The 15,089-nt window shown below is 47.7% G+C and overlaps 1 protein-coding gene across 3 annotated transcripts in view; it reads left to right on the forward strand.

Moving 5' to 3' along the window:
* The window catches only part of MDGA1 (MAM domain containing glycosylphosphatidylinositol anchor 1), a 200,230-nt gene that overhangs the window by 63,308 nt on the left and 121,833 nt on the right, over positions 1 to 15,089 (forward strand). For all 3 annotated transcript variants that reach the window (XM_054021452.1, XM_054021453.1, XM_054021454.1), the window contains exons 3-4: positions 2,299 to 2,438; positions 10,142 to 10,316. In XM_054021452.1, coding sequence (XP_053877427.1) covers positions 2,299 to 2,438; positions 10,142 to 10,316 — 315 coding nt within the window. The remainder of the gene's footprint in view (positions 1 to 2,298; positions 2,439 to 10,141; positions 10,317 to 15,089) is intronic.

A 15,089-nucleotide genomic window follows, 5' to 3' on the forward strand; every position in this document is an offset into this window, starting at 1 on the left:
CACCCTCTGTCCCGATTTTTCACATGTGCTGTCTGGTCACCCTATCTGGGGCTGGGAGCCCAGGACTGGAAGAGCAGAGCAAAGGACTTCAGGTCAGCACTGAGGGGACATGGCAGAGCTGTGTATGAGAAGACTGCACCACCTCCTCTTGCCCCCTCGCCCCTCACTAGCCATGGTGCTACCAAGCCCTTTCTGTTTCTTAAAGTGCTTCCACTTTCTCCCCTCTCCTGACACAGTTAGCGAATAATAATCCCCCATCCTCTCGGGAAAGGCAAGTCTCTCATCTGCTCAGTCATATCAATGTAGCTTTGTGTCTTGGTTTCAGTGTTTTAGTTTTTAATGATAAGACTCCTGTGAGAGCTATCCCAGGAGATCTCTCCAGACGCTATAGGCAGGAGAGGGAAGGAGCAGCAGAGATGAGCGGCCATATATTTGCTATAATATCATTCCAATAAATGTATTGATTCTATTAGCTCACAGTTGTATGGACAATACTTATCCATGTATTGAACTGGAAGGAGAGAGGAGACAAGGTGAGAGAGGGGGCGTGATCACCTAACACACAGACCCTGTGCAGCACTACAGCCTGCATCTTTGATGTGTTTTATAAATGGTCACCTGTTGGAACAGGGTAACCAGTCATTGAAATGCAACCCTCCTTCCCATTTGGGGGTGAGAGCCCCCTCTATTTTAAATTAGCCTAGTTTGGCTAATGATAATGGAGCTGCCCCAATTTACACCAACTGAGGATCAGGGCTTTGGTCTGAGTAACACAACTGCAAACCCCCTTTTCCACTGTCCAAGCCCAGCCTGGTCTGGGCCTATGCGGCTAGTGAATACAGAGCTGACTGTTTAGAGCTGCACAAAGCAGTGCTAACAATATTTTGATTTTTCATCCCTGGTGGCTGCCTGGTGATGGGATCCGTGGCTTACTCCAAAAGTCCCTGCACCTCAGCAAACTTTGTGCCAAAGCTGGTATTTAACTCTGCCTGCGTAACGCGGTTTCCTTGCAAACCCTGTGCTCGGTTTGGAGAGTTTTTATCAAACTCTTTGCTTTAAGCCTTTTCTTCGTTTCCCTCTCAAAGTTGTCCTGTATTGAATTACACTGGGGGTGTTAGGGCTGAGGAGCTGAATTCACATGGAAGTGCTGCAGCAAGAAGGAGACACATGCCCTGAACTAGTAACATCTGCAGGTTTATCCATTCCTTAAAGTTAGGCTGCAGTTTTCTCCCTGGCCAAGCAAGGGTGTCCCCTGGGGATGAGCACAGTCACATACAACACTCCCCAGCTGCTGCAGTGATCATGAGCGCTCTCAACATATGGACTGGATGATTGTTGATGCAGGTCCTCTGAAGCCAGATCTTTTTATATATTCCCCCTTACTACTTGTAGAAACGGCTCTTATTCCTGTTGATCAGGTCTGACTAGTAGGGTTTGAGGTGAGACATTGGTTGGTTTAAGGAATTGGTAATGGGATATGGAGCCTTTCACCTTCACTTCCCTCTTGGTGGGGGAATCAAAAATCTTTCCTTTCGGATGCTGCTGCATTGGCCTCCGTGAAAAGTGTTGGTGGTCTCGGTTCAGTTCCTAGTGTGGCCACAAATTGGCCCTTGTTGGAGTCTCAGCAGAAATCTCAGGGGTTTAAGGAACCATAGAGAAGGAAGTCCTCTCTCACCCCTAGAGGAGGATCCCTCTAGCACAGGGCTGAAGCATATTGATGTGACAGCATGGGGGAGACTTGTATCTACCGTGGCCTGTGCTGTAACCTGTTCTGGGGATAAGTACTAATAGCCAGTGCTTATACAGCTCTGCAGAGCCCTTTGGAGTGACTGGCTGATGAACTCTCATAACCCCACTGCAAGGTAAATCACAATCATAATCCCTCTTCTACAGGCACAGAGCACTCCTGATTTGACCAGGTCACATAGCCAGTCCCAGACAACACTCCTTCTCAGAGCTAGGAATAGAGTTCAGAAGTTCCTGGCTCCTATTGATTACTAGCTTACACTATCTCTCAGTGTACTCTAGTCTTCAGTCTCCAGAGCTGCTAATCCCAGTTTCTTTCCCCCAGATTAAATTCACTGATGCCAGGGAAGGGAGGAAATTCCCCAGTTTTCAGAGCAATGATGCCCTTGACTCTCCAGTATTGAGATCAGTCTTGCTTTCACCTTCTGCAGCCCAGCAGAGGCTGCATTGCTCCCGGGGTGAGGTGTGGCAATTCCAACAGCTTTGTGAGGACTTGGATTCCACCTATACGTTGCTGGCATTCCCTTTTCTAATTAGTACTCTCTTCCCCAGCTCCAGCTCAGGCCCAGATCATCCATGCGGGGCAGGCCTGTGTTGTGAAGGAAGATAACATCAGTGAACGAGTGTACACTATCCGGGAGGGCAACACCCTGGTCCTGCAGTGTCTGGTCACGGGACACCCACGGCCACAGGTAACCTTTCTGTAATGCCAGTCACCCGCATCCCTGTGCTTCTCTGTTGGGTTCACTCTAATCTTGCCTTGTAGAGGAGACATTGGGGGTGGTTGGAGGACACCTTTCCCCACTGCCTTCACTCTTCTACCTTTTTGGAGGTAGGTTCCTCTCCTCTCTTTCTCCCCTGGCTTCCTGGGCAGCAGCTGCAACAAAAGAAAAGGCTGAGGAGCAGAGACACTGGATGAGTGAGTGTTCTCTGGAGCTAGGGCTGCGGCTTACAACGAGGCTAGAAGTCCTACCACAGTACAGCATATGGAGATTCCCCCGAGTACTAGTGGGAACTGTGTTTTGGGAGCAACAGAGCCTGAGGTGAAATATTGCCCAGTTCTGCCTATGTGCTGTATATTGGTAGCACAAGGCTCTCTCCAGAGCATCTATCATTCTAATGAGCCAGAATGAACTAAAAACATGGGCTGTGTTGAATTCAGGCCTGTGTAGGTAACACTAGAGACTCCAATCCTCTCTCCACAGGACCGGCACCGCTTGGACAGGGGTAGTGCAAGCTTCCCCTTCACACCTCACCAACGTAAGAGCGGAGTCGAACCTCTATGGCCTGTTCAGCCTTGGCCTCTCGGACCAGGCCAGCAAAGGGGATCACTCAGTTAGGGGAACATTGGGGGAGGGGGCATTTTTCTGATTTGGACATTTGTCCATGATGACCTGGGCTGGGACCCATCAACTCATTTCATACAGTGGACACAAAGCTGCTGCCAGTGGTGGTAATTTTTGATTGCTACTGTCCAAAACTGGATTCAGACCCATGCTGTAGAGGTGAGAGGACTGCAGGGAAATTCTTACATAGCAGCTGATGTGTGTAAATGACCCCAGAGCATGGGTAAAACTGTGGCTAAACTTGGGCCTTCAGGGCCAGAATAAACCCTGGGGAGTGAGTTACACTGTGAAGGAAGCTCTCTGGGGGAGGGTTATAAGAGGGTTGGTGAGAAGCTCAGCGGTTCTTGCTGCCCCTGCAGCAGCCTTGCCAGCCGTAGGCACTGATGCTGATAAGCTGTAGTTCTGTGTGTGCCAGTCACCCCTTCCCTGCACTAACTGACCAGGTGCTACTTCTCTCTTGGGCCTTGGCTGGTAGGAAATGACAAAGGGGAGAGAGCAGCTTGGCCAGAAAATTCAAGTTAGAATTAGCCAACAAAATGTCTTTTAAAAAACAAAAAGATGGTGACAGTCTGAGCCAGGATGTTGGGCAGCCGGGACGCTCAACAGCCTCTCCTGTGTCCTTATGGAGGATCACCTAGCCTAGGCACATGGGCACACTGATCCTGTGCACAGTGGGCAGATCCTGGGTATGCAGAATAGAGAGAACTGATGCCCATGCTGTCTGGGAGCATGCAGAGCATGCAGGCTATGTGCAGCTCATGGGCGCTCTGAGCCTGGCAGGACTAGAGAACATTGATGTACCATTGGTGCATACAGAACGCTGCTGCACAAGAAGCTGTGGCATCCCCAGAACCTGTTTGTTTATGTGTAACACTAGCACATGCAGAGCCCAGGTGTGCACATGGGACACTGGCGTGTATGTCCAAAGATGGCCTCAGACATGGAACACTGGCTCACACGGAGCTATGCTCAATCCCGTCTCTCTCTCCCCATCTTCCCTTCTCTCCCTGTCTCTTCTCTCTTCCTTCTCTACTTTGCCCATCTGCCACATCCCTTCTCTCTGAGCACCTTCCCCCACTCCTCCAAATCAAAGCTCTTCTCTTAGCCTTTGTCTAATCTTTTCCCTCCCTTTCCTCCAGTTACTCTCTAAAGCTTTAACGTGTAGCCCAAATATTTAAACGAGGTTGAAATGAAAAGGCTGGGGAAAGATTAAAGAGCTGACTGAAGCGGCTGTGCAAACAAGAGACTCTGAGATTTGGAGCCCTAAACCGATCTCATCATAACCTACCAAGGCTAAATAAATCCATCACAGACGGCCATTAGCTGAGCAAAATCTGCCCAGCAGGGGAGTGGGCTGTAGAATCCTGCCATCTTTAGAGCAATGGCTCCAGTTCAGCCCCATGTCAACTGGCGTTGGGCATGGATCAAGGTGCCCACGCCCCTGCAGCAGCTCTGTCTAGCATGAGGTCAGTAGTGAATGAACATCCTTTTACCGTCTGCTTTGTGTTCAGTGCAAAATGACCTGGTGGATCTCAACCCAGCTGCTAGGGGATAGGTGTCCAGATTGCCGGAAGCCACCATAGCAACTGGTGCTTTGGGGATGTCTGTATTGCAGTCAAAGGCATAGGTGCTGGGGGTGGTGCCGCACCCCCTGGCTTGAAGTGGTTTCCATCATATACAGGGTTTACAATTTGGTTCAATGGCTCTCAGCACCCCCACTATACAAATTGTTCCAGCTCCCCTGGTCAAAGGGGTGACTGTGCCATGTGTAGACATACCCTAGCTAGCTTGAAAAGCAATAGGAATGAATCTGCAACAGCATGAGTGGTAGCTCAGGCTAGCCACTGAGGTACATACCTGGAGTCCTGGGTGGGCTTGTACAGAGTGTGCTGCCATGCCTTCACCACTATTGTTGTTCTAGCTAGCTAGATCAAAGCTGACTCAGGTATGTGTACAAGTGCTACAGTCACACCTCTGACTGCAGTGTAGACATACCCTGAGAGCAGAGGCAGCCAACAAAGGAGACTGAGAGGCCAATGAACAAATGGGCCATGAGCAGTGATCTCCTTTCATGCTCTCTGGGTTGGGGTAGTGGGAAGCTTGCACCGCTGCTGCCTGTGCCGTACATTTTATGGGTTATACAGATAAGACTTCAGTCTCTAGGGGCATGTTTCTCCAGCCCCCCAGTTAACTTGTGAAATGATCTACAAATCTGCAGGTGGTGTTCAAACTAGTTTGAATTCTGAAGGGCTCTTTTTCTTTTATTAAAGTGTGTTTACGACAAAAGAGAGACTTACAAAAATAACCCTGGTGGGGCCCCCTCCAGAGAGGGAGACAACAGGCTAACAGCAGTAGCTGCATTTCTCACTTTGGAAGCCAAACAGATGAATATCCCCATTCATAGAATCACAGAAATGTAAGGTTGGAAGGGATCTCGAGACAGCATCAAGTCCAGCCCCCTGTGCTGCTGAGGCAGGAACAGGTAAACCTAGAACATCCCTGACAGGTGTTTGTCCAACCTGTTCTTAAAAACGTCTAATGATGGGGATTCCACAACCTCCCTTGGAAGCCTATTCCAGCACTTAACTACCCTTATAGTTAGAAAACTTTTCCTAGTATCTAACCTAAATCTCTCAGGCTGTAGATTAAGCCCATTACTTCTTGTCCTACCTTCAGTAGACATGCAGAACAATTGATTACTGTCCTCTTTACAAAAGCCCTTAATACGTTTGAAGACAGTTATCAGATCCCCCGGCAGTCATGTCGTCCCAAGACTAAACATGCCCAGTTTTTTAACCTTCCTCAGAGGTCAAGTTTTCTATAGTTATTAATAATTTTTTTTGCTCTCCTGTGGACTCTTTCCAATTTTTCCTCACCCTTTCCTAGAGTATGGCGCACAGAATAGGCACAGTACTCCAGGCCCCACCAGTGCCAAGGAGAGTGAAATAATTACCTCCCATGTCTTCCATATGACACTCCTGTTAATACATCTCAAAATATTTAGCCTTTTTCTCAACTGCATCACATTGTTAACTCATCTATTCAATCTGTGATCCACAATAACCCCTTTTTGGCAGTACTGCTGCGTAGTCAGCTACTCCCCATTTTGTAGTTGTGCTTTTGATTTTTTTTCCTTCTTAGGTGTAGTACTTTGTACTTATCTTTTCTGAGTTTCATCTTGTTGAATTCTGACCAATTCTCTAATTTGTCAAGCTCATTTTAAATTCTAATCCTGTCCTCCAAAGTGCTTGCAATCCCTCCCCACTTTGTGTCATCCTCAAATTTTATAAGCATACTCTCCACTCCATTATTCAAGTCATTTAATGAAAATATTGAATAGTATTTGGATCAAGACTGACCTCTGCGGAACCCCGGTAGATACACTCTCCCAGTTTGACAGAAAACCATTGATAACTACTCTTTGAGTATGACCTTCCAATCAGCAGTGCACCTGCCTTATATTAGTTTCATCTAGACAACATTTCCCTACATTGCTTATCAGAATGTCATGTGGGACTGCATCAAAAGCCTTACTAAACTCAAGATATACCATGTCTACTGCTTTCCCCCAACCACTATGCCAGTAACCCTGTCAAAGAAGGAAATCAAGCTGGTTTGGCATGATTTGTTCTTGACATAGCTATTGCTTATAACCCTATTATCCTCGAGGTGCTTACAAATTGATTGTTTAATAATTTGTTCCAGTAAATTTCCAGGTATAGATGTTAGGCTGACTAGTCCATAATGCCCCGGTCCTCTTAGTTCCTCTTTTTAAAGATGGGTAACTATGTTTGCTTTTCTCCAGTCTTCTGGGATTCACTCATCCCTGATGAATTCTTGAAAATCATTGCTAACAGTTCTGAGATTACTTCAACTAGTTCCTTAAATACCTTAGGATGAATTTCATCAGGCCCTGTTGACTTGAATACAGTACTTCTAACTTGTCCTGATATTCTTTAACCTGTTCTTTCTCTGTTTTGCCTTATGTTCCTTTCCCCTTGTTGTTAATATTTAATTGTATGGAGTATCTGGTCACCGTTAGTGAAGACTGAAGCAAAATAGGCATTAAACATCTCAGCCTTCTTGATGTAATAAGTTGTTAGCACATCTTCCCAGATAAATAGAGGACCTACACTTTCCTTAGGGTATGTCTACACTACGAAATAAAGTCGATTTTATAGAAGTCGATTTTATACAGTCGATTGCGTATGTCCACACTAAGTGCATTAAGTTGGCGGAGTACGTCCTAACTACCATGGCTAGCATCGACTTACGGAGTGGTGCACTGTGGGTAGCTATCCCACGGTTCCTGCAGTCTCCGCCGCCCACTGGAATTCTGGGTTGAGCTCCCAATGCCTGATGCGGCAAAAACATTATTGTGGGTGGTTTTGGGTACATGTCATCAGTCACCCCTCCCTCCGTGAAAGCAATGGCAGACAATCATTTCGTACCAGACACCAGGGCAATTAGAAGAGCACAGCAAGGCGTGCTGTGCATCAGAGAAGCTTTGAAAACCAGTTTCATGACTGGCCAGGCTTCGGTGTGACAGTTGTTTGTGTTTCTCCTTGATGCAAACCCGCTCCCTTTGTTGATTTTAATTCCCTGTAAGCCAACCCCCCACTTCGAAATAAAGTAACTATTGTTTTGAAACTATGCATTCTTTCTTTCTTAATTAAAAAAAAAAAAGAAAGAATGGACAAGGTAGCCCGGGTGGGGTGGGGGAGGAGGGAAGGACAAGGCCACATTGCTTATTGTAGCCACACTACAAATCAAAACTGTTTGAATGCCAGCCTTCTGTTGCTTGGGCCATCCTCTGGAGTGCTGGGTGCCCGAAGCCTCCCCCCCGCGTTCTTGGGCATCTGGGTGAGGAGGCTATGGAACATGGGGAGGAGGGTAGGCGGTTATACAGTGGATGCAGCGGGGGTCTGTGCTCTTGTTGGCTTTCCTGCAGCTCCAACAGACGCTTCATCATGTCCGTTTGCTCCCCCATTAGCCTCAGCATCACGTTCTGCCTCCGCTCTTCGCGCTCACTTAATTATTTCCTGGCCTCTGCCACTGAATGCCTCCATGCATTAAGCTGTGCCCTATCAGTGCGGGAGGACTGCATGAGCTTGGCAAACATGTCATCACGAGTGCGTTTTTTTTTTTTCGCCTTCTAAGCTGTGATAACTTCAGGGATGGAGATGATAGGGGGAACGTAGAAACATTCTATGCTCTACGATTCTGGGGAGACTGCATGGTCACCTGTGCTGCTGAGTTCGCCACACTGACCAAACAGGAAATGAAATTCAAAAGTTCCCAGGGCTTTTACTGTGTACCTGGCTAGTGCATCAGAGTTCAAAGTGCTGTCCAGAGTGGTCACAATGGAGCACTCTGGGATAGCTCCCGGAGGCCAATACCGTCAATTTGCATCCGCACTGCCTCAAATTTGACCCAGCAAAGTCGATTTTAGCGCTACTCCCCTCGCTGGGGAGGAGTACAGAAGTCAATTTTAAGAGCCCTTTAGGTCGATGGAATGGGGTTGGTTGTGGGGGTGCATTCATTTTTAAATCGACCTAACGCGGCTAAATTCGACCTAACCCTGTAATATAGACCAGGCCTTAGTCTTTCTCTTGCTTTTAATCTATTTAAAGAACCTCTTCATATTGCCTTTTATGTCCCTTGCCAGGTGTAACTCATTTTGTGCCTGAGGCCTGGTCTGCACTAAAAAGTTAGGATGACCCAGCTAGGGGGTGTGAAAAATCCACACTCATGAACTACATAGTTAATATGACCTAACCCCAGTGTAGACAGTGATAGTTCGATGGAAGAATTAGGTAGTGTCCGCACAGAAGTGCTTAAACAGCATTGCTGTTACAGTGACACAGTTGCAGTGTTTCAAGCGTAGACAAGCCCTTTAGCCTTTCTGATTTTGTCCTTTTGCACTCCTCCTTAGCAATTCATCTATGTTTCCACTTTTTGTAGGATTCCTTTATGATTTTTCAGGTAATTAAAGAGCTTCTGGTGGAGCCATATTAGCCTCCTACTATTCTTCTCATCTTTCCTTTGCATCAGAATAGCTTGCAGTTGTGCCTTTTAATATTGTCTCCTTGAGAAACTGCCAGCTCTCCTGAATTCCTTTATCCCTTAGATTTTCTGCCCATGGGACCTTACTTACCAGTTCTTCGAGTTTGTTAAAATTTGCTTTTTTGAAGTCCATTGTTTTGTTCACTCCTTTTTTTTTGTTAGAATCATGCAATCAGTTCGCAACCAATTTTTCCCTGTTAGAGTGCATCAAGTCTAAATTGGCTGTCCCCCTGGTTACTTCCTCCATTTTCTGAAACAAACAGTTGTCCCCAGTACATTCCAAAAAGTTACTGGAAATGTGTTCTGCTGTATTACTTTTCCAAGGGATGTCTGGGTAGTGAAAGTCCCCCATAACTACAAGGTCTTTGTGTTCTGGAGATTTGCTATATGTTCTGTGTGTTTATTTGTTCTCCATTGCCTGGAGAATGATGAAAAGGCACCAGTGAAGAGGTGGTGATTGCTTTGTAGCCATGAGCTAGTTGTCTGCAAGGCCCCGCACCTCCTGGCCATGTATGCTTGGCTTGCTAGCCAGCTTCTGCCCTCTAAGGATCGGCATGGAAAGCCCTGTGTGTGCCAGCACTAAGCAAACCGGGTTTGGCAAAGATTTTGTGCTGGCTAATTGAACTGATCAGGAGTGAGCAAATGTAATGCATGTTTGAGAATTGTAGAGGGAGTTTAATGGCAGGGGAACACACAGCAAGATGGGAGGAGCTGTTACATTTGGGGGTCACTGCGGGGCACTAGTGGGTTGGGGATGGGCAGGTGCAGCCATTTGGCAGGGACATTTTGGGATCAGCTGCTAAACCTGCCTAGGCTCCAGTGAACATGGCTGTGCCTGACTCTGTGTTTTGCTCTTCTCAGATGAGAGGCACAAAGGTGAGTGCTGCTGTAATCTGAGGTCTTAGAACTGTGTCAACAGCTCTGAGTTCATCCGTGTGGCCTTTTGCTGTGTTTGCCTCCCTCCCTCTCCTATTCCCCTGCAGGTGAGGTGGACCAAAACTGCTGGCAGTGCCTCGGACAAATTCCAGGAGACATCGGTGTTTAACGAGACCCTTCGGATTGAGAAGATCCAGAGGCTGCAGGGAGGCCGCTATTACTGTAAAGCAGAGAATGGGGTTGGGGTCCCTGCCATCAAGTCCATTCGAGTAGATGTGCAGTGTAAGTCGTTTAGCGGCAGCCCAGAGCATCCCACAGCTCTATTGTGTGTCTATAACTAACTGCATGGCCAGCAGGACTCTACATGAACCTAGAACCATGCTCACCCCAAAGGGACCAAAGTGGTACCTCCAGAACTCACTTCCCCCCTGGGATGTTAGACCCTTTGTGGGGCAGGATGACTTTGTCTGTCTATACCAACCCCTCTCAGCCCAGGGACCATGATCCCCTCCAAGGGTCCCCAGTGGTTGTCTGGGCTGGTGAGCGTGTTTGGCTTCTGTTACCTTTTGTTTTTCTCCACTCCAAACTGGATCCACCTCAGATGCCTGGAATGCCCCAGAAACCATTGCACTGATTCCCACTGTGCCTCATCTGAAGCACTGTCGGAACAGAGGAAAGGATTCTGGGATGCCCCTGATGAGGCTGAATTATGAATAGCTAAATAAAGGGTGAGCGTACGAGGGAAGCCAAGAATCCCTCAATTTAAGCCATAAAGGAAGAGAGCTAATCTGAAATTCCTCTGGCCTTTTACTGCTCTACCTGGGTCTCTCTCACCTTGGAGATTCCACTTATTACCCCTTGTGGGGGGCAACATTTATACATGGACTGTTGTGGCCAGCTGTGATGAAGGTTAGAATGGGGTTGTGTTGCTGTCGGGTGGATACCCCCTTGTGGGAGAGACCAAAGACCTGGAACCCAGCACGATTTTGAGGGAACTTTACTAGGCAGACACTTTCTGCTTTGCGGAGAATAAGCAGGCACAGTACAGCACAGACTCCCATCAAGCTGCTGCCTTGTGTGGTGGGAATTCTGCTCATTGCCTGGGGCCATCGACTGATGCGGTTCCCTTCAAATCTTAATGGCTCCAAACCAAGGTCCTCACTGACCTCAGTTCTGAGGGTCTAATTAAACATTAAGTAAAGGTTTATATTAGAGATTGGCCTGAGCACCCCCACAACTTTGGGAGAGTCAGGATCCAGAACTGTATTTTGCAGCCTGGGCAGGTTCCTATTTTAAATCAGCTTTGACTGTTACCTTCTGCTTTGGTTTGAGTTTCTCTCCTCCCTTACCTTGCCCCACTCCTTCACCCCACTGGGGCAGTGTTGGGTGAGTACCATCCTACTACTTAGGCAGGGGACACATGTAACTCCTCCTGCAGCTAATGCTGCTGTGGGTGGGGTCACTGTTTCTCCATGGATTCCAGCTGTCTTTGCTCTGAGAAGTTCCCAAACCATCTAGGAACTCTTGGCTTGTCCACCCTTCCACCTCCACATCTACAGTTCAGGCATTTAATTGCTCCCCTACAAAGGGAACTTTGGTTTTCTCAGACCATGGCATAGCAGCTTATCCAGGCCTATGTGTCTTTAGGAATGGGATTGTGGAAAGACTCTTGATATGAGCATTGTAAGTTGTGGGAGGTCCCTTTGCATCTGGGGTGCAGTTTGTAAGTAGGGTGATGTAGAGTCCTGTGGTTCCTCATGCATCTCTGACCTTTAGAACTGTGGGGCCAATGGGGTGGCCAAGGGCTTTCTGATACTAACATCTACTCTGTACATGGACTTGGTAATGCATCTCTTCTGTTTGTGTGTTTTCTGGGAGAAGAGTCTGCTTTCTTTCAGTATTTGCTGTATAGAAAAGGGAGCAGTTAGGAAAGATCAGGTAGTCAGCTGAGGGATCACCAGGGCCAGCCTTTAGCTGGCTGAGACAGAATTTCAAACCATACCCTTCTTGAAATAGTCCCCATAATCTCAATGCTGTTCTTAGTTTTAGTGTCCTCAGTGGCCAGCCCTGGTGCTCACTGGTGCGCTCTGGAACATTCAGTAGGATGTATTGCAGATTGCCTGGGGAGCTCCATTAGGCACATGCAGATGGTTCCAAGGTGGGTACAGTAGCCTGCAGTGAATTATCCCACTGCCTTGGTCCGGAATCAGAAGGCTGGCAGCTCCCTGTCCTGGTTTGGTGAGGGCTGGGAGGTGTCAGTCTCTCTTGAGTCAAGATCAAGTGGATTATGGGAAGAGCAAAACACAAGCACACTCTGGGCCACATCCACCCTTAGTGTCGCTCTCCTGAAGTCAGGGAATTGCACCAGGCATGGATTTGGCCTTGTCATGCTTAGTATGTGCCTGTCCTGGTTCTGAGGGCAATTTGCTTTCACGAGAAGAAAGCTCTAAACTGATCTGGAGACTGAAGCCCTAAAGAGGCCGAATCTCATGGATGCAGGGTGTAGTTGTCATTTATACACCCAGATCTTCCAGAGCTCCCCATCCTTTGACTTTCACTAAAGCAGGTCTTCCTTTAAGGAGAAAGCAAGGTGGTGTGCAGCTGAGTATCAATGGCTGCCAACCAGCCTTCTGGGCAGGGGGATCTAGGAAGCTGCAGTTGCCAGCAGAAAATTCCTAGGTCTCGCTGCACTAGGCAGGGATGCTGCTGCCTGGAGCGGTTCCATGCTGGGGAAAGGGAAGACGAATGGAAAGAGGGAGATGCTGTTACTGAAGCATTCCATGCGGTTGGGTCAGTGCTAAATGTATCCCTGGTGCAACTCTATTGATTTCAGCGGCGTTACTGTACGCCGGGGACATATGTGTTTCCTTGGTTCTTATTGTAGCTTCTCTCAGGAGGGCTGTACCAAGGGCTGGCAGCTATTAAAAGAGGGTTTGAAGGAGGAAATCTAGGAATATAAAGGAAGATAGCACTCTGCACTACCATGGGGAGAGCACAAATGGACAGGGGCTGGGGAGTTCTGGGGAACTGGTGTGCTCTATCCATGGGAGTTGGAGGAACATCTCCTATCGTAATAGTGACCCCCTTGCTTCCAGTTGACTAAGCATGGTCAGGCTGGAAGGATGTTAGCTGTAACTCAAGTCTTCTAATGTCTTGAGGGATAAAGGAAGGAAATGGACGAGTGGAGTGGTGTAGGCTCTGCCCAGGGTCATGGATGATGGGAAGGATAGTATAAAATTCAGTTAGCTCTCCTGTTAACAACATGTATAGAGAAGGGTCTCTTCTTTATTTTTCTTCTCTCTTTTTCTGTCATTCAGCTAACAGTTCTGCTCATGTCTCTGAGCCATGGTGCTGTCAGGCTAACAAATCTTGGCTCCCATTATAAATGCTGTCTTCAGAACACATGCCTCATTAAAATATGTAAATAGACTGGTCCATGCACACATCTCTGTGGGGAAGGCATGCTAGTCAGAGAGCGCATTAACAGCGATTAATCTTTTCCCTCTGTAGCCAGATTTCCAAACTTGCAAACATCTGAACCAATATTTTAAAATCCAGTGACATGTAAGAACAAGGAGTGATGGGAATGCATCCTTTCCCTTCATAGGCTCTGGGGCAGAGGAGGTCACAGTGAGGCACAAATGAAGGCAGTGTGCATGAGTTTTACCCGATAGTTACCTCAGATGTAGCATTCACAGTCAAGCTGGGGCCTGTTTCTGAGCTTGGTGATGGGGGGATATCCAGAGTCGCTCCACTAAGCTCAGTGGCCACCCTCCCCTCAAAACATAGGGGTGTGTGAGAGAGGGGTTGGGGGCATGTCAGAGTCAGAAGTCCAGTTTGGCCCCATCTCTCCAAATTAGTACAACTTTAAACGGGGCCTGAATGTCAATTAACCTCAACGGTGATGCTGTCTGATGTTCTAGTCCAGGGGTTCTCCAGCTGTTGAACTCTGGGAGCCCCTTTGTCTAAGGGAGACCCATCTCCCCTTTTTGCTCCCACACCAGCCCCTCACAGCACAGGGGCACAGTTTGAGAAGCCCCTTTCTAGCAGGAAGGTTGCAGTGGGCGAAGCCTGCCAGCATGGGGAGCTCCCCAAATGGGACTTTCTGCAGGACTCTTCTTCAGAGCCTCTCAAATTAAAGGTTAATCCCATCACTGAGAGAGCAGAGACTAACATGATTTTGGTGCAGGGGAAGTGAGAGAGGACTTGGGAGGGTGTTTTTTCTAGGGAGGGGAGAGAGAAGGGGACAGTCTAATGGATATTTTGGGGGTAGGGGAAGAAGATATTTACAGTGCTTTTTTAATAGGGGGTGGAGGGGATGGTGGAGGGGAGAGAGGATCCGTGCACATGGTAATAGGAAGAAGGGTTTGGGGTACACTTTTAATGGGACAGAAGAGGCTGCATCCAGATGTTCCTGTGTTCTTACATCCCATGTTCCCATGGTTGACATTCCGCCAGACTCTTTCCTGTCTGTGAGATGAATCTCCATCTCTGTCCATCTGTTGTTCCCATTTTCTCTTCAGCTTTAGGGTTTTTCATGTTGGGTTTTTTTTTTTTTTTTTTTTTTTTTTTTTGCATTATTTGGCCATGTCCAAGAGAAGGGTATAGCTCCAACTTCCCAGAAGAAATCCCTTCCTGTTTGGGGACAGAGGCCACGGAAGTGAAGGGTGGGAGCAGAGGGGAACAAGGGTGGGGGAGGAGAGTTCCTGGGGTTTGGAGCCCTTTGCCTAGCAGATAGAACAGAGGATTGAGATCGGGGAGGTGATCTGGGAGTGTGAATGATGACATTGTGGTCCTGTCAGATAGCCATTCAATTAATCTTACTGCCAACTGAAGGCTGCAAATTAGAGCTTATTTCCTGCTCCTGGAATGTTGTGGAGTGGACTGGAGAAGGTTGGTTTCTCCCATCAATTCCCTTCAGGTGCCATGTGTTGAGTCAGGTCCGCTTCTAGCTTAGTGTTTTCATTGGCTGACTGCGCGTTTGTGTGTGTGTGGAGGGGTTCCCCTCTTCTCCTCCCTCTTGGAGCTTTGTCTGCTCACCAGGCTGTGTGTACC

This window comes from Malaclemys terrapin, chromosome 3 (assembly GCF_027887155.1).
Source record: "Malaclemys terrapin pileata isolate rMalTer1 chromosome 3, rMalTer1.hap1, whole genome shotgun sequence".
In the NCBI taxonomy this organism is placed as follows: domain Eukaryota; kingdom Metazoa; phylum Chordata; order Testudines; family Emydidae; genus Malaclemys; species Malaclemys terrapin.